At 38.8% G+C, this 21,091-nt stretch overlaps 1 protein-coding gene across 1 annotated transcript; it reads right to left on the bottom strand.

The window, feature by feature from the left end:
• Positions 1 to 2,318: 2,318 nt before the first annotated feature.
• On the bottom strand, positions 2,319 to 5,234 carry LOC143885850 (uncharacterized). The gene is made up of 2 exons (XM_077389901.1): positions 3,480 to 5,234; positions 2,319 to 3,389 (listed from the first exon to the last, which is right to left on the bottom strand). The coding sequence occupies exons 1-2, from the start codon at positions 5,232 to 5,234 to the stop codon at positions 2,319 to 2,321; spliced, it is 2,826 nt and encodes a 941-aa protein (XP_077246016.1).
• Positions 5,235 to 21,091: the final 15,857 nt, after the last annotated feature.

Here is a 21,091-nt window from a genome sequence, read left to right as displayed (position 1 = left end):
ATATACTCTTTCTTTGGAGATATCAAAACAGCACCCACTCCTTGACCCCGATTATTGACCGCTCCGTCAAAATACATCGACCATCTGGTACTCGGAGTTTCTTCTTCAATATCCATGATCTCTTCATCAGGAAACTCAGCCTTCAGAAAAACATTCTCCTCTGTGGGAGAATCAGCTAACTGCTCTGCTATAACCCGTCCTTTGATGGACTTCTGAGTGACATAAGTGATGTCAAACTCCGACAACAATAACAACCATCTTGCAGTCCTTCCTGTAAGGGCGGGTTTTTCAAACAAGTACTTTAACGGATCCATCCGTGACAATAAAAATACCTTGTTTGATAACAGATAGTGGCGAAGCCTTTGGGTAGCCCAAACTAATGCTAGACAAGTCTTTTCCAAAACTGTGTACTTTAACTCATATTCTAGCATCTTCTTACTGATATAATAGATAGGCTTTTCTCGCTTAGACTCTGGATCTTTCTGAGCAAGCATACAACCCATTGCAGTGTTTGTAATTGACAAATACATCAACAAGGGTTGGCCATGAATGACAGGTGATAAGACATGAGGCAAAGATAAACATTGTTTAACTTTTTCAAATGCTTCCTGGCATTCATCATTCCACTTCTTCGAGGAGCTCTTCTTTAAAAGCTTGAAAATTGGTTCACATGTCATAGTTAAATGAGATATGAACCTTCTCAAGTATTGAACTTTTCCGAGGAAACCTCTGATCTGCCTTTCTGTTCTTGGCGGTTCCATTTCCTGGATTGCCTTGATCTTTTGAGGATCTACCTCAATTCCTCTTTCACTGACCATAAATCCAAGGAGTTTCCCTGATGTAACTCCAAATACACATTTGTTTGGATTCAGGCGAAGCTGATATTTCTTGATCCTCTCAAAGAATTTTCTCAAAGCAACTGTATGCTCCGGTCTAGTCTTTGCTTTAACGATCATGTCATCTACATAGACTTCGACTTCTTTGTGAATCATATCATGAAGAAGAGTAGTTGCTGCCCTCTGATAAGTTGCACCAGCATTCTTTAAACCAAATGGCATTACTCTGTAGCAGTAAGTACCCCACTGAGTGATAAACGCTGTTTTCATCATGTCTTCGGGTGCCATCTTGATCTGGTTGTATCCCGAGAACCCATCCATAAATGATAACAAAGCATGTCCAGCAGTATTATCCACCAGGAGATCAATGTTTGGCAATGGAAAATCATCTTTTGGACTTGCTTTGTTCAGGTCTCGAAAATCAACACACATTCGAACCTTCCCATCCTTCTTGGGCACTGGTACTACATTAGCGAGCCATTCAGGGTATTCAAGCACTTGGATGAATTTCACCTCTAGAAGCTTCTTGACTTCTTCATAAACTTTTAACTCCCATTCAGTTTTGAGTTTTCGGAGTTTTTGCTTCTTTGGATTAATGCCAGGGATCAAGGGTAATTTGTGCTGAACAATCTCCTCACTCAATCCCGGCATGTCATCATAAGACCAAGCAAAGACCTCCTTGAACTCCTTAAGTAAAGAGATTAATTCCTTGCGTTCCTCAGGAGATAAAGTTTTGCCAATCCTTATTTCCCGAATTAAGGTTTCATCACCAATATTCACAATTTCAATCTCCTCTTCAAGTGGTTTTGCTCGGCGACTCTCCTCCTGTTGAATCATGTGTTTGATTTCAGGGGAAGTTTCGTCGGCATCCTCATCAGAGGGGGAATCTTGATTATCATTATTATTATCAGATTTTAAAGCAGATTCAGTAGATGAAACAGAAACAGGAATGTACACAGAAGAAAACTCCTTTATTTCATTGAAAGTAGAATTGAATACATCCAATGACGAATGGCCCACATCAGGCTTTACAATGGACTCATAAAACGTATTTACAGACTCGAATGATAGGTTGACATCAGTATCAACCGATTCAAACAAATGCAAAGGAGGAACGCCAGGCCCATCAGCAGAAACATCCTCCAACTCGACTTCACTAGGTGAGATGGACTCATCACCGACCTCAGAAATAGACTTGACCTCTATAGTACCTGCATTAAAAGAATCATTAGAAATGGAAGACCCCGAATTAGACTCAGAGAACGACACATACTTATAAACAACTGACTCTTTTGAGGGAGAATGACAGGACTGGAAAGTAACCTGAGGTAGGACCTGAGAGGTCCAATTAGTCAAAGGTCCATCAGCCGGGGTAATAAGGTGAGTGGGATTCAGTACAAGCGGGCCCCTGCTGATCATGGCCACAGTCTGCGAATTCTCATGGAAAAGGGAGCTCAGTGCATCTGGCCCCATTGCATCTGCTCAGTCTATTTCAGCGGTCTGCAAACTTATCGGCTCATCATCCAAATCACAATCAAAGAAAATTTCTAACCCAGGAAGTCTCTGCCCAGTAGACTCGTCTATCCAGGTTTCAGTAAAGCCACAGAAAGGAAAATTTGCTCCTTCCTTACGGAAACGCCCATTCATCCTTAAATCAAATGGCCCCATCGGCAAGTCCAAACCTTTGCGACGAGACTCTGCCCATTTCATCATATATCGCTTCATTTCTTTGACCTCTGCCTTGGTTGGTTCATACCCAAGTCCAAATAAACCATTAAAGGTCTTGAATACTGGCCACTCAGTCATACCCTGATGGTATCTGCCAAGTCCTGCCCCTGGGATATAGCCCTGTAGACGTATCATCCTGACTACATTGGAATTTGTACTGCTCAAAAAGAAAATCTCTTCATTCATCGCTTCTTTAACGGTTATAGTCGCCACTTCTAAAGAGAAACCAGTCAAACTAATATCTCCTTCTTTTCCCAGGGTCAATTCCTGCGAAATTTGACCCACTTCCAAATCCGGGTCTCCTTTAACAGTAATCACCTTATGGTTCAGAATGAATTTCAATTTCTGATGTAAGGTGGATGGGACAGCTCCAACCTTATGTAACCATGGGCGACCGATCAACAACAGAAAGGAGGCCCTAATATCAAGAACTTGGAACTCAATATCGAATTCCTCTCCACCTATTTGCACTTCAGTTATTAAGGTCCCTATTACATCCCGCCTAGTCCCATCATAGGCCAAGATACCCTGATCTGAAGGAATGAAGCTTTCAGGTCCAAAACCCAAGGTAGTTGCTGTGCTTAAGGGGCATACGTTCAGTGCAGACCCATTATCGACAAGGACTTCAGGTACCTTCTTCTTGTTGCAAATAACAGTTATTCTGAGGGCTTTCGCATGATCTTTCCCTTCGGGTGGCAAATCGCTGTCTGTAAATGATAGAGTTTTCGCCGCTTTAGACATGGAAACTATGCCGACAAGCTCGTCGGGAGTTATTTCAACAGACACTTGAGCAGAATTTAACTCTTTCAACACCACTTTCCGGTGCTTCGAAGATGACATCAAAAGTCCCCAAACAGAAATATTTGCTTGGGTTTTCTTCAACTGCTTCAGAAGATTATCATCTTCTTCATTCACCACGAACCGATTCTGCCTCTGGCCATCAACAGCTCTTGCAATCTCTGCCGGATTGTCAGCGCTCAACTCAGGAGGTTTAAAGACTCGCCCTCCTCTGGTCATGTGACGCATCTCGTCACATTGATCATCTAACAGCAACAATTCATCGTCATCCATACTCAAAACGTAAGGAATTCTGACATCTTCTTGCTGGAAGTCATCCATTTCCAAAACATATGGAGTCTTCCCTTCTTTCCCCATATCACCATAATGAGAGGTATACGACTGAGACGAAGAGGACTCAGCAATCTCTAAGTCACTGAATGACAATATATAGGGCTGCTTCCCTTTCACATCTTGAAGTTCTTCCTCGTCAAACTCCAAAACATATGTGTTATCTGTCATGATAGCACATATAAGGGTAGATGGATCAAGAATGGGCTCATCACGAAAGATGGCATTTGCTGTAGGAGGAGGAGCAGCACGATGATTCGGGAGAGGATTCTGAGTAATATTCGGCCCTTTAACTGAGAGCTCATCTTTATCAATCAGATTTTGAATTGCATGCTTCAAGGCGAGGCAATTTTCAGTTAGATGACCAGAATTCCTGTGATATTCACAATGCTGATCCAGCCTCCAGTATGGTGGTAATGGATTTGGCACAGGTTTCAGATCCGGAAGCTTTATCTTTTTGTCCCTCACCAGCTTTTTCAATATCATCGGTAAAGGATAAGGGAGAGGATCGAATTGCCTGAAAACATTTTTTCTTACTGGTCTAGCCACCTCAGCGACAGCCTTGACCTCTGGTCTGAAAGCCGGCTTGAAATAGTTCACTGCATGAACTTCTTTAGGTGGGGCCATAGGCCTCTTGCCTTCCCGCACATCAGACAGTGCCTTTGCCCTGAGCCCCTTAGCTATAGCATCCTCCGTCTGGGTGCCAGTTTTTATCAAATGATCAAAACTGGGATAGTGTTGGGGTGCTATGAAATGGAAGTATTGCGGAGACAGACTCTTGATCACTAACTTGATCTGATCTTCCTCGGGCATCCTCTGACTCAACTGTGCAGACTTGCGCCTCCAGCGCCTGATAAACAACGTGAAAGTCTCCTGAGGACCTTGCTTTAGCTGCTTCAGGTCTCTCTTCGTTATCTCAATCCCTTCCTCCATCGAAAATTGTTCAACAAACAAGTTCGATATATCATCCAAAGACCTTGTTTCTTCCGGCTTTAACCTCAGAAACCACTTCTTAGCTATTCCTATGAGAGACATGGGAAATAGCTGAGCCATTTGTTCACGGCTCAACCCGTGCTGCTGAGAGAGGGTTATGAACCATCTGACATGGTTTCTGGGGCACCCAGTGCCATCATATCTATCATAATCTGGTGCTTTGAACTTCGGCGGCAAAGTAACAGTAGGAGTCTCAAAGTATTCAGAAATGTCGAATCTTTTCGGCCCCTGGAACTTCATGTTTTCAATGTCCTTGGCCATCTTCTGACACATATTGAATAACTCATTCTCCCTATTTGTCTGCGGAGCACAATACTCTTCAGCATATTGGCCCTCGTCTAGGTCAATCTCCTCAGCAGGAACATGAGGTCTATTGGGAGCAGGAAATGCAGAAGGAGCAGGCTGGACGACAGGCGCTCTAGAAGTAGAGCTCTTGTCAGTGCTTTGGGATTTTAACACGGCCATTTCTTCTTTCAATCCCGAGATATCTCGAGACATGTTTCTCAACATTTCTTGAATGACCATCATGGGATCAGTTATATCAGCCATTTGGTCAGACTCAGATGAGTTAGATAACTCAAAGGTAGGGGATAAAGATTCTCTGGATGATATAGGTGAGTCAAAATGACGGACAAGTCTAGAAACAGAGGAAGATCTAGACCAGGTAGGTTTGGACTGGTTTTCTTTTGATGGAGCGATGGTTGCTCTCTTTCAGAATCCTGAATGGAAATTAACATATTAGATTAAATGAATGATGAGTGAAATAAGACATTCTGAGCAAATAAAGATAAGAGAAAAACAAACACACTTTCATTGATAAAATTTGAATTGTGATTACAACATATGACAATACGAATCTCTGATCACAATTTGGATAAGAAGATTGACAAATAAAAAGGAAATACAAAAAATCAAGATAATCCAAACAGATATGAAATTTCAAGACTCTTCAATCCGAGCCCTCCTGCTTGCAGGCTCTTCCAATATTTCATCACGTCGGGCTTGGGATGATAAACTGAACCTTCTTTCCATATTTTTGTTTCCCCAAGCAGCCACAATGGATCTGATAAGATCAGGAGTGAGATCTTCACAAAGAGGAGGGACTACAGCTCCGGGAGGACATAAAATTCCCGTAACCTGATGGAGAAATCTCATGGGTGCATAAAAAGATGATTTCTCAAGACCCATGAGGTAAACAAACGGATGTGGGTAAGTGCTAGTGAAAATTTGGAAGCACGAATGACTCACCCAACGAAACTGGTTCCACTCTACATGTTGTAACCAATTGCGCCATTCATCAATAGACTGAGGTTGATTGGCGATTGGTTTCCATGTACGGAAATTTTTCAGGGTATACGGATTTTGGTTTTGTCGCTGAAGAAATTGAAGTTTTTCACCAAGCCAGACATACAACAACTTTACACACCCACAAAAATTGTCTTTGATCTCTTGGGAAGCAATAAGATCTAGTCCCAAGAAGGTCTCTGCTAACATGGTGGGTATAGGATTCCTCCCCTCATTAATCTGATCTACCACTCTTAATAGGGTCAAAGATGCAACGTGGGAGTTTCCGCGAAGAACGTGTCGTGCGAAGACCATAAAGATTAAAGCGCTACGTCGACAATCTTGAAAACGAGAATTAGTAGGATCGACGTTTTTGGAAAAGAGCTTAATCAAGTCTTGAATTTTTACGCACTTATCCGTTAGACACGGCAGAGCATCCACAGTTTCATTTTTGAATAGTTTGCAAAACAGATTATGAGGAGATTCTATCCTTGAAGGTTTGATCCAGAGTCCCTCAGATGGGAGCTCTAGCAGGGCACACCAATCCTCAAATATGGGACAGAGTTCAAAACGACCAAATTTGAATACATGAAGAACAGGATCCCAAAGTCCAGCGGCTGCTTGGAGAAACTTCCAATTTATATCCCGACTGTTCAAATGAGTGAACGAATTGATGAAATGATCAGCCATATTTCTCTGTGACTGTTCACGCGGAAGAGCTTTAATTGCATCGGCTATCCAGTTATCCAACAAAATGTTCGCCATAATCAGACCTGACACAAAGATATGAAGGGATAATGAGGGAATGAAGATAACTTGGAATAATCAAAGATTAGAGATAAACTTAATGATCAAACATAAGAATGATACAATTGGTGACATCGAATGTTCCAATGATGATCAAAGATGATCAGAAACTCAGAAACAAGACCGCGGTCACAAAATGACAAGAGTAGATCATAGACCGGATCTAAATCTGGAAGATGGATGTCAAAAATGTATGATCAAGGAGATCAACAATGATAGACTATGGTCATAGAGACAGTAGACAAACTGTCGACCATATCTAAAGACAAAACAAGCAAAAATTTGATTAATATATACAAAATATGAATGACACAACAAAAGAATGGATAAATGAGGTTTGAATTTGAAGAATAAAACAGGTGAAATTTATCATCACTGGGTCAAAGAATAAACCGTAGCTATGAGTGTGACATGTATAAGTCACTAGCCAGGTTTAGATCTGAGAGATGGATAAACACTAGAGGTCCCCGGTTCAAAGGATAAACAAGACGGACTGATTCAAGCCAGAAATCTCTACTAGAAAGTAGGTCCTGATCTTATAATCAAGAGATATATGGACAAAATCTCAATGAGAAGAGCAAAAGATAGGCCACGACCATGAGAGGGGCAAGTAAGGCCACTGGTCGGGTCTAGATTTGAAAAACGGATTGATATGACTAATTAGATTAGACAAGGAAACCTCACTAAAGAGTAGGCCCTAATCTGATAATCAATATATAAGATATATACATATATATCCTAACCAGGGGCACCAGCCCTAAAATATGATCCCATAGAGTCAAGACACTTGACTCCAGACAAACATGTGAGTGTACTAGGACCGCGCTGTAGTCACATAAAGTGAACTACAATAGTCTATGAATAGGACATGGCTCCTAAATCTAGGCTCCAACATGTGTGAGAAACACATGTTCGTCCTTATATGGATACAATATATATAAACACATGCAGATCCTAATTGGGTTTCACTAAGCCAGCAAATATATTCATGTACATAATATATGTAAAATGAAAGTAGAGCTCCGAACTCAATATATCGGGTACTATGCTTATGATCCATACTTAACATGTATAACACAAGTACGCCTAGTGTTATACATAGTATGCTTCATTGCTCATCGGCTGCTGTAAACACAAGTACGCCTAGTGTTTACGTCTGCAGCACCGGCGCATAGCTTGGTAATAGATACAACAATCCCAGCAGGGTAATGACATCCCATCTGGCATGTACTGTATCTATCCCATGGAGCCAATAATAATAAAATCAAATAAGAGCAAAAATAAAAACAAAATGATGTATGCCGTGCAGTGTGTGAATCCCTTGTTTTAAACATCTATTTGGTGCCCCTGGATTCTAAGCGATTAAATTCCCATTTACAATGATTTTAGCCAAAAATTCCTCAAAGTTAGTAACAAATGGCATTTTAACAGAGTTAGGCAACGTTTCAAGAACATCCCCAGCAGAGTCGCCAGCCTGTGGACCCCGATCCGAGATAGGCGGCGAGGGAACGGGTCCCTAACACCATCTGGATCATCCACGTGTGAAGGAGAGCTCTACCAGGGAACTCTCGAAACGAATGCCACCCTCATAGCATAGCACGAGTGGCGATATAAAAGAGATACCTTTCAATTCGGGAACAAATCCGGATTCGAAACGTACCTAAACAAACTCAGAGTCGCCATCCACGGTATACGGCCATGGATCCTTTAAACAAAAATATGCTCTGTATACCATGGATAACCAAAAATATATATGGGTCCGTGCCTGATTACGAATGGAGAAGGTCTGAGAGCACCCCCAATTCGTCCAAGTGCAAGCACTTGGTCTCTTATGCCATTTATTATTAACCTCAAAGAGTTTCGGGCGAAAATCATGTGAATTGGGAACAATCCTCAGGAATCGTCTACCTAAGCATGCATTTCCTGAGGATAAAGAAATAAGCATACAAAATAAATAAAAAAATGTGTCACCTAAGCAAAGCTAAGTTATGGGTGACATGTCTAATGGGTGTCTAAGTTCTGGTAGACATACACATGCAAGCTACAGCTAAAGGTATAGTATCAGTACAAGAAAGTAAGAAAACACATCAAAACATAAAACACAAGTCAAACCTATATATGACAGGACAAGACAAGTCCTAACTCTAATGCGACTTGACTCGGACCAAGATGGCCGTCCATCCCAGCTGCTCTACGTATCCCGGCCTCAGGAAGAATCGGAGTCAACGTAGTTCGAATGACCTATTCTAAGCTATGATGCCTAAGACACCTAGCCCTCTATCTTAGACTCGATCTAAAAGACCGGACCAGTTATTAAAGTTTCTTATACGATTATTTAAGTTCCAGTGAATTGTGAATTTTAGGACACCCTATATGCCCTAACTAAATGCAGATTAGCCCTAGGCTAATGCAGATGGTTCCTACAACCTATGTGTAACTAGGCTGCGTTTCCTAAGGAAAACAAAGGTTGACTATATGCCTAGTCTAGCCATCGGTTCGACTAAATGTCTAACCGATCGACTCGAGGCCTTCTAACTCTAGGGACACTCACACGACAGGACACACCATATCAATACAAATCAAGACAGACTCCTAACTCTAGAACACACTAAACAGCTAGGACAGACTCCCAACTCTAGAGGAAGATCTTTTAAAAAGGTTTTGAAGAAGCTTTGTATTTTTTTTGAAGGTTTGACAAATTTATTTTTAAAGGTTTGGCTGGACTTGGGATATGGATCCCAAGCTGCACTACGTACCTCGTGAGAGAGGATCAAGCCAACGTAGTTCGAATCGAACTCTCCTAACTGCTATCACTAAAAGCAAACACTCCAAATGATTTAATGGCTTTTTAATGTTTTTCAAATGTTTTTGATGTTTTAAATTTCTAATGTTTTTGAGTTTTAAAATATTCAAAGTTTTTGGATTTTAAAACTTTTTACAATGTTTTTAAAGTTTTTAAAGAGTTTTTACCCTTTTGGTCAAAGACCTAAGGGAAAATACAAAGCAAAACCTTAGGGCCAAACCCTAGGGCAAACAGGGGAAACCCCTAAATCAAGTAATCAAATGCCAAAGGCAAGGAAAAAGAAAGGACCTCAAAAGGCCAAGCTCTAATGAGACTGTGCTAGTCTAAGACAAATAAGAGCAACGACAACTAAAGAGAAGAAAAAGGCTACCAGGTAATCTCAAGTTTCCATTTAATTATTATAAAAAAAAAAACAAATCAAGTATTAGCAAAGTATGATTTATAACTAAAAAGCGCACAATCTGTAAGAATAGCAATCATAAAATGATAAACAACATTAATTAGTCCAGACCAGCCGCTGGATAGCCTAATAAAGTAAAACAATATCAAACACTTCAATGCCAACCACAAACCCCAATACGGGGACTCAGCGAAACCAGATGATGCCAAAGTAATCATCTGATTTCAATACACATATAATAATATTCTTACAAACCGCCTTGAAATCAGACAGTACTCATGTCGATAATATCGAATAGAGTAGTCATCTGATTTCCTTCTTCAATTAAACAATTTATTTAAATAAAGAATGAGTATGATAAGCTTTCAAGATAGTCTCACCTGAACAGTCCATTTATTACCGTCTTCGAACCCTAATTCAAAACTTAGTATGAAAGAAAAGTATTAAATTTCCAACAGATTATAGAAACACATGAAATGATATTTAAATGTTTTTTTTTTTTTTTTTTTTGAATTTTAAAATATTCAATTGTTTTTAGGTTTCAATTTTCTAATTTTTTTGTGATTTTAAATGATTTCAATGTTCTTGAGATTCTAAGATTTCAATGGTTTTATGGATTTTAAAATTTTAAATGTTTTCACCCTCTTGGTCAAATACCAAAAGGAACACACAAAGTAACACCCTAGGGTAAAACCCTTAGGGTAAAGGGGAAACCCCAAACCAACAAACTAGTAACTCAAAATAATTTGTAACAATCCACAAACAAGTAAACAAACATCTCAAGAACAATGAAAATGATCTAAGAACCCTAGCAGGTAAAAGCAACTTAAATGATAAACTTCTATCTAAAGACAAACTAAAAGGCTACGGGCGAATTCCTAACATGCAGGATAACCAATTCTAAATGAGAAGCCAACGAGTCCAAAATTCTCTATTGCTCTATACAGGAAGGCGAATGAGTCAAAGACTCGCTCTAGAAATGAGAAAGACACTAACATGAGGTTGAGTAAACCTCCTAAAAGAGGAACTCCCTAAATGAGACAAGGCTTGTCTCTAAATAAGGACTCCACAAATGAGGCAAGTCATGCCTCCTATGAGTACTCTTTTGCTAAGGTAAACTTCTCAAGGATACGCTCTAAATGACTCTTTCGTCACTTAAACAATGAAAAGGAGAAGCTATCATCTAAAAGATTAGAAAAAAGTTTCTAAATAAATAGGGAAAACCCTATTGGGACTAAGCAAGTCCCCTATAGATGGGTTTGGGCTACTAATGCCCAACGCCCAAACGCACTTAAAAGGCTAAGCTAGCCTACTAAAAGAAAGAAGGAAAAACTACTTGGACTAAACGAGTCCCCTAAAGATGGGCTTGGGCTAACGCCTTCATTGCCCTTACAAGGAGGACGGAAACCTGAGGCACAAGGGCTTTTAAAAAAAAAAAACTAAGTAAGTCTAACTATACAATAGAGAGGAGCGCTACTTGGACTAAGTAAGTCCTCTCAAGATGGGAAAATAACTCGAATTTTAACAATATTGACACTTTAAGATTCAATTACATTATTATTAACATTACAATTAAAGAGATTTGAATATATATGATACTTTTATCAGTGTAATATCACAGTTACCACCCTATAGGCTTCCATAGATTTCATGTTATCCAGCAACTATGAGATCATGATTTGAGTGCTAATATAAAATCTGATTCCCTAAAAAAAATACAATTTCCTTATATTCAATACTACTTAAAGAAAATTCTTATATATGACCACAAGACAATCAAGCTTTATCGAAAGTCAAACTCAACTGATCACAACAAAATAAGTCATTACAAGCATATCACAATTAGCACTGCATGATAAAATTTATTACAGATAAACAAAATTTCATTTTCCCATTAAATGATATAATTAACTTTAACTCAATAGAAAATACAAACTCTATGCTATATCTTATAGAGAATAGTATATCATGAAATCCCATATACAATAACTTGCCTCTAGAATTCAGTCAACTAAAAAAAATGATGGGTAGATAATTTCCCAAGTGAATGCTTTAATGATCATCAAATGACATTTTGATTCAATATTTTCCATTTAAAGTTCACTTTGGAAATATTAAATTCTAAGGGCTGCAATAGTCATAAGTCGAAACTACACAAGGTTTGTATACTGCTGATCAAAATTTGGTTACCATGAATTCGAGATGATAGTGAAAGGGTATGCGGCAAGTGGTGAGGCGGGCTTGATGGGTAAGCTATTGGACGAAATCAAAGAAAGAGAGGACGTGTATTGCGGTGTTCATGATTGGAACAATGTGATCCACTTCTAAGAAGAGATTGATGCAAGATGCTGAGAAGGCTCTAAAGAAAATGAAGGCTTTGGGGCACCAGCCTAATGCACAGACATTTCATTCGCTGGTCACTGGGTATGCTGCTCTTGAGGGAAAATATTTGAAGGTAATTGAGCTGTGAGGAGAAATGAAAGTGCTTTCCATTCCAGCTCAATTAAGTTTGACCAGGAGCTTTTGGACGCATTGTTGCATAGCTTTGTGAGAGGTGGGTTCTTTTTGCGAGCTAATGAGGTCATGGAAATGATGGAGCAAGAGAGTGTTCATTGACAAGTATAAGTATAGAACCCTCTTTTTAAAATACCATAAAAACTTTTTATAAGGGTAAGGCCCCCAAGTTCCAGACAGAATCTCAGTGCCAGAGGAGGGAAACAGCCTTGGCTTTCAAAAAAAAATAAAAATGGGTTGGCCTTATATCTTACAGAACGGGGATTGAATCGTGGACTGAACTTGTGCAAAACTGGAGTGATTTGTGAATAGATTTCAGTGCAAAAACTGAGTTGAAATATGAACAGATTTTATGCAAAAAACTGAGCATGAAATGGGACAAATTTCATGGGCTAAACCGGGCAAGAATTGGGACAGATTTTGTGGGCTGAACCGGGCAAGAATTGGGACAGATTTTGGGGCAGAATCTGTGACAGATTCATAGGTGAAATATGGACAGATTTTGGGGCAGAATCTGTGACAGATTCATAGGTGAAATATGGACAGATTTTGGGGCTAAAACTAGGTTCAAACAAGGACAGATTCTGTATTGAAAAATGTGCTCGAATATGGACAGATTCTGTGCTGAAATTGTGCCTCCAATATAAACAGATTCTGTGTTGAAATTGTGCTCAAACATGGGCAGATTCTGTGGATGAAACCTGGACAGATTCGTGGGGCAGAATCTGTGCTGAAACAGAGGTGAAACATGGACAGATTTGTGGGCAAAATCTGTGTTGAAACAGAGGTGACAATGGGGTAAAACTATGCTCAAACGAAAAGGCTGAAGTAGGGGAAAACTGGGCTCAATAAAGAGAAAAGTCTGCTATGAGTTATTATCATATCTTTTAAACATGAAGTATACTTTATCACTTAACATACAATCAGTCCAACAACAATTTATAACTTTTTGTTCTCAATCAAAAGTGTAGTAAATGTGTATCAAATTGAAAATTCAGTCTAAACCTTCCTCCACAGAATAAACATAGTATTATTCAACTTGTACAAAATCCAATAGTGACAAAGCAAGATAAAAAAGTTTCTATATTGTGTAGCAAAAGTAAAATAATGATTTAAAGATATTGACCTCAAAATTAATATTGAATAACTACACTTCATGGACAGCAAACCGAATGCTTGATTCTAATAAATAAAAGATGAAAAATTTCATACGATGACATCATCAAATTCAAAGCAATGAGCCCTAAGAAATGAACCATGTGTGGAGCTATGCTATATGTTTATAAAATCATCAAGACATAGTTGGGAACGAAACCTTATAAGATCTCTAAGACATGATTACATATGCTACCATTGTTAAAACATACATAAAAAAGGAAATCACCATCAGTCACTTGAATAATTAAAAGGCAGTAAAATAAAATAAATATTAATTTATAGGCATAAAACACTATATAATGTTTTAAAATGAAATCAATTTGTAAGTATATGGCAGTTCAAATGTACAAGGAACTGAACTATATGAGGATCAGAATATGAAATTTGAATGTGTAAAATCTGATAAAGGTTAAACCTTGGGTCTGTACTATTATGACTTGAACCCATATATCTAAACTCGTTAAATCATAAGGCTTGTGACACAAATGCCACTATGAAAAGCTAAGTAATGGGCGTGCCCACGTCTATGACAATCTATTTATATACCAAAGCCCCTTTTATCTTAACATATATTTTGAGTAATGCAATAAAATGTGAGACATTTTATGAACCTCATTAAACATAGAAATACTAATGCCAATTTCCTACAGAACACTAAATCAGTTAAGTATATCATAGGTGACACACAATAACCTTTATCACGAAAAGATTGATTACATCATAATTTCAATTTATTAATCATGCATCATTTAATTCATTTTATCGTCATTTTGTCCAAGGTATTCAATTATCATAAGTACATAACCAAACGTCCATACAGACAACATCTACCTTAGATAATGATCTATATGAATCTTCAAATACTCATGTTAAACTATCATCAAATTAACACACACACACCCGTCTTTATAACAGGTTATAACAATCCAGGCATATTTGCATTCTGAGTTATCATAATAAACATCCTCTTGCAACTGATGAGATTTCTAATCCAATTTAAGCGACTCACCTCCAACTGGATATCACACCCTATATAATATATTTAAATATAAATATTAACCTTGAATAACAACTAGTAACTTGAGAATAAGCTTAACATAACACAAAGCTTTTAACTCCAACAGTTTCATTATTACCAATTTATAACATCAATAGTTATGTTGCTGTCTAAAAATACATCCATATCAAATTCTTGAAACACATAAATGCTCTTTTCATGCTCTTCTCATTATCCTTAATCAATTCAAATACCAACTTACTCTAACTAATACATTTACATTACTTCATTCTAATCATAACATGAAATTATCATAGCTCCTTAAATATTATGAGAAGAACGGTACCAAAAATATAGAGCAAATTACACCCAGCCCACTCTCTATTTAAAATTATCATGTCTGTTGATCTAATCAAGATAAAAAACAACAAAATGAGCATGCCTATTATATGAAACTTGACTCTATGCCACTAAAAATCATTTTGTCATTCACTATAAAAACAAATCATGAAACATCATTAACATTTCCAAATAGTTCTAAAGAAAACCTCAAAACAGAGCATACAAACTGATCATGCTTCTGTCAAAACCTGATTCTGTTATTAACATGCCTAGAACTAACACACAGTCTACCAAAACAACCATAACTGTTTAACCACAGCTCCAAATTTTGACCAAGAGTACTTGTTGGAAAGATATTGAAAAGACCTAAAACTTCAAAGTTTATCATGTTTCCTAATTCTGTCATTTACTAGCCTAAAAACACGATTTAAAACAGTCCAGAAACTTGTAGCGAGAATTACATCTACACCATTATAAGAAAAGTCTACCTTAACAGTGTATCATGAAAATCTGGAATGATAACAAATCAATGAATTCCTCTATAGCTTAGAATCATGAACAAGTTCCTTTTTAGCTCAGAATCATGAACAAGCTCACTTAGCTCAAAATTATGTACAAGATCAACTCAAAACAATACTAATTCTAAATTCCTTGTAAAAATCAATTCGAGCACCATACATATCAATGCTCAAACAAGAAGCCAAATCTCTAAAAAAAAAAATTATAAATACCGCCAGATAAAAATAAATAAATAAATAATTGGATACAAAACATACACTTCAAGATCAAAACCTACTGGAATCTTAAATTGCTATAAACTATACTACCTATAAGGTTAATAAAGCAATAATAAATGATAACATGAACAATCAATTCAACAATTATAAAATCAAGGAACTAGAGATCATGTAGATCAAAGAAAAGTAATTCAATTAAAAAAATAAATACCTATTTCCTTCAGATTTTCTTCAGGCTACACAATCAATGGATCAAAGGCTTACAAGGCTAGATTTGCAGATGCTCCTTCCTTTCCTTCATATAAAATCCTCACAATCAACAGATCTAAGATTTTTCGAGAAAAAGATCACCGATCATAGATCTAAGTGTAAAAATTTGCAGATCTAAGATTTAAGCAAGGGAAAATTTCAAATCTACAAATTTCCAGGCTAGAAAGGGACGAAATTTAATGGAGAATGAAAATCTATACTGGATGCAGATCAAGGGAATAAAAGAGAGTTTTGGCTGAAATTGATCGGAATCTAGCCGGATCTTGCCTGAGAAGATGATCGGAGATAATAAATCTCACCAGAAAAAATGGAGGAAAGGAAAAAAAAAAAAAATAGATCCGGTTGGACTTTTGGAGTTTAAGGCGAAGACAAAGGTTTTTAGCTAGATCTAAGAAGAAACTTATGATAATGAGTGAAAACGAGATTAGATCTGCAGATCTCTCGATGAAAAAGGTGGCCGGACAAAAGGATTACACCAGCCGGAGCTTATGATCTCGCCGGAGTTTTGGACGGTGCTCGATCGGAGAAGAAGATCGGAGAATGTAATAAGGGTTTCAAAGAAAAAGAAAAGGGAAAATGGGTTTCTCTTCTATGAGCTCTGCTAGGGTTTGTGAAGAAAGCCTCAATCCCTTGCAAATGAGAGTCTAATCCCTTTTATAGAAAATCTCAAAATTTTTACCCCCATTATGCTATGGGACAACCCCCATTAGTAAATTTAGCTTTGCTTTTGGTATGAAAGGGTGGTCCACTGAAAAAATTTTAATTGAAAATTAGGAGAACAAATTCGTCCCTTTTTAATTGCCCCGGGACACCTTCCTGCAACAAATTACCCATGGACAGCCCCTATCTCGATTAACTCAACCCCCCTCTTTCACGCTTACACTACGGTCTTCTCCTGGCTCGTTCACTAAGCAAACGCGCTCGGATTTCGACGAAATTTTGCGGGTACCTAGATGAGACCCTAATCTAGCTTAAGGTGAAATTTGGGACCCTACCTAGCTGATTTGATAGGGTTTTGCACAAACACGAGAAGTTTACGGTACGGTCAAAATGGGGTGTCTACAGTAGGGGGGAAGAGAGATTCGAAGAGGGAGCCTTGAAACCCTGGTTTTTTTTTTTTACAGAAATCAGTGTGGAGGAGAGAAATCTTGAAAGCCCTTTCTTAAGAAACAAAAAAAATCAAATAACTCACCTCTGTGTTGGGGGAGAAGCAGATCCGCCGTGAGCTTGAGGCCGTAGAGGGAGGAGGGTTCTTGGAGAAGCAGAGATGAGAGGGGGAGAAGCAGAGACCCTAGACCAGCCAATGGAAAGGTTGCGTGGAAACGAAACCTCTTTTCTTTCTTGTTTTTGAGTCATATGTGGGCCACCCTAAACCAGCCAATGGGAAGCTTTCATAAAGCCTTCAGCGAATGAAACTTTGGTGCGCTTAAGCGTGTCAACAGTTTTCTCATATATATATATATATATATATATATATATATATATATATATATATATATATGAGAAAAGAGAAGGTACTCCCTGGAGTAGATAACTTATCTACTCCCTATCTTAAAATAACAGTTGGGGCCACAATGTTTGGGTGATCCAAAACATTCATTTGATGGGCTCTCACATAGATAGGGTGTGCCCAAAAAATCAGCTCGATAGGATCATCCTAACCCTATGAACGGTGAGGCAAAAATGGACATGTATAAACCTGCACAAATCTGTCCATTTTTTGCCTTCACAGTTCATAGGGTTAGGATGATCCTATGGAGCTGATTTTTTGGGCACACCCTATCTATGTGAGGGCGCATCAAATGAATGCTTTGGGTCACCCAAACAATGTGGCCCCAACTGTTATTTTAAGGTAGGGAGTAGATAAGTTATCTACTCCAGGAAGTACCTTCTCTTCTCTCTCTCTCTCTCTCTCCACAGTTCATAGGGTTAGGATGATCCTATGAAGCTGAATTTTTGTGGACATCCTATCTATGATAAGGCCTATCAAATGAATGCTTTAGATCACCCAAATATGTGGGACCCATGTGTTTTTGGGTGGCGGACTAGAGAATGATCTCTAGTCGGCTGGACTAGAAACACTTTTCTCATATATATATATATATATATATATATATATATATGAGGAAAGTTTTTCTAGTCGGCCTACTAGAGAAGCTTCTCTAGTCCGACGACCAAAAACACAGTGGGCCCATGTTGTTTGGATGATCCAAAACATTCATTTGATGGGCCCTATCATAGATAGGGTGTGCCCAAAAAATCAGCTCCATAGGATCATCCTAGCCCTTCGATTTGTGGAGGTTAAAAACATAGTGTGGACCCCGATCCGAGAGAGTCGGCGGGGACGAGCCCCCACACGCTAAGTCTCAGTGGATCATCCACGTGAATGGAGAGCTCTACCAAGGAACTCTCGAAAGAAGTGCCCCTCACAGCATGAGTGGCGATACAAAGGTGAGATACCTCTCGATTCGGGGACTAGCCCAGATTCGAGGCGTACCTTAAACAAAGAAGAGTCGCCATCCAAGGAAGTGGGCCAAGGATCCCATACTATGCTCTGTTGCAACGGATAACCAGAGATATAAAAGAAGGTTCGTGCCTGGTTACGAATTCGGAAGGTCTAAAGAGCACCTCATCCGCCCAAGTGCAAACACCTGGTCTCTTATGCCATTTACTTAATAATTTTGAAGAGTTTTGGGCGAAAATCATATGAAATAGGAACGAATATCTCCGAGAAGACGTCTATCTAATCATGCATGTCTCGGAGATGAATAATAAGCACACATAAAAGAAATGAAAGAAGTGTCGCCTAATAATAGCTAGGTTATGAGTGTCATACCTAATTGGTGTCTGAGTTCTGGTGTGTAAACAAATGCATGCTACAGCTAAAGGTATAGGATCTGTACATGAAAGTAAGAAAACACAGCAAAACATACAACATAAATCAATTCTAAACATAACTGGATAAAATGAATCCTAAAACTCTAATGCATTGACTCGGACCAAGATGGCCGTCCATCTCAGCTGTTCTACGTATCCCGGCCTCGGGAAGAATCAGAGTCAACGTAGTTCGATGCCCTATTCTAAACTACTATGCCTAACCATCTAGAACTGCTATCCTAGACTCGATCCACTAGACTCGACTGATTTTTAAAGCTTTTTTGTACAATTGCTTAAGTTCATGTGAATTGTAATTTTAGGACTCTCTATATGCCTTAACTAATGCAAGTTGATTAGCCTTAAGCTAATGCATGTGGGCCCTATATCCTATGTGTAACTAGGCTGTGCAACCTAAGGAAAACCATGGGCTGACTATATGCTTCCTAGTCTAGCCATCGATTCGACTGAATGTCTAACTGATCGACTCGAGGCCTCCTAACTCTAGGGACACTCACACGACATGACACACCATATCAACAAAAATAGGACAGACTCATAACTCTAAAACACCTCAAATAGCTAGGACAGAATCCTAACTCTAGGGGAAGATCTTTTTTGAAAAGGTTTTGAAGAAGTTTTTGTATTTTTGGAAGGTTGGAAAAGTTTATTTTTAAAGCTTTGGCTGGACCTGGGATGTGGATCCCAAGCTGCACTACGTACCCTGTTGAAAGGGATCAAGCCAACGTAGTTCGGAACTGATTTTCCTAACTACACTTAAATGACTCAAGATTTTTGAGATTTTTGGTTTTTCAGATGTTTTTTATGTTTTTGACTCAACAGGACATAATCCTATCATCATAAGGGGAGGACTGACTCCTGACATCCCACAAAGGTTGGACAGCATCCTATGCTTTGCGGGGGAAAAGAACAGAATCATAGCTCTGCAAGGGATGGACAGCATCCTATACCTTGCAAGGAACTGGATAAAAAATCATATGACTAGAGGAGAGGTTGGAAAGAATCCTAACCCCTATGATGATAGGACTGACTCCTGAAAGACTGAAGGACTGACTCCTATGCTAAAGACTGACTAAAAAACAAATGACTTTAAGAGGGGATGCTATCTAGACAAAACATGTCTTCTAGAGAAAGGAGAGACAAGGACGGGCAACTAGTAGACCGAGTTGGTCTTCTAGTGAGGGTACAACTGCTTGTGAGACTCGGGCAGTCTCCTAATGTACGACTCACTAATGAGACAGAGCTCGTCTCTAAAAGATTTGACTTTCTGATGAGACATAGTGTGTCTCCAAAAGGGGATAACTCCACCAATTTCATGACTCAATCAATTTGGCTTCTGAATTGGATACTAGAAATGGGACCATGAGTGAGCCCCACTATTTAGAGAGTGACAATTTAAACCAACTAGCACTCTCTAACCAACGAATCTCATCTTAACCTGCAGATTAACTAAAACAGATAACAAAATGAGATAGACTTAAGTATCCAGAATAGAGGAGTGAAGTTTAGTCCAAGTTACCTTCACACCTCAAAGATAGCTTTGATGGTCTAAAACAAAGGGTGATCTAACATGAACTGAATATATGTGCTAAACAGGGCAGCAACATGGACCAAATCTATGTGTAAAACAAGGCAGCAACATGGACTGAATCTATGTGCTAAACAGGGCAGCAACATGGACTGAATCTATGTGCTAAACAGGGCAGCAACATGGACTGAATCTATGTGCTAAACAGGGCAGCAACATGGACCAAATCTATGTGCTAAACAGTGCAGCAACAGGGACTGAATCTATGTGCTAAACAGGGCAGCAACAAGGACTGAATCTATGTGCTAAACAGGGCAGCAACATAGACCAAATCTATGTGCTAAACAGGGCAGCAACAGGGACTGAATCTATGTGCTAAACAGGGCAGCAACAGGGACTGAATCTATGTGCTAAACAGGGCAGCAACATGGACCAAATCTATGTGCTGAACTAAGAAAACAAGTGTATCACCAAACATAGAACCAATGAAAAACTGAACAAGTGTATGAACTATGTAGATTAGTGAAAAACTAAACCAATGAAGGGTTGTTACCAGTGTATAAATCTATAGGACAGCGGCTAAGTGCTTTGGGAGTCCATCTGGTATGCAAACAAAGCTGGGTCAACTAGCACGCAAGCAAGATTGGAAACATACTTAGAGTGAAAGCCAT

Source organism: Tasmannia lanceolata, unplaced genomic scaffold (genome assembly GCF_043159265.1).
Source record: "Tasmannia lanceolata isolate RefF3 unplaced genomic scaffold, GAP_Taslan_0.1 ptg000011l, whole genome shotgun sequence".
Classification (NCBI taxonomy): domain Eukaryota; kingdom Viridiplantae; phylum Streptophyta; class Magnoliopsida; order Canellales; family Winteraceae; genus Tasmannia; species Tasmannia lanceolata.
Note: the sequence above shows the minus strand (reverse complement) of the source record. Positions and strands in the feature narration are given on the sequence as shown.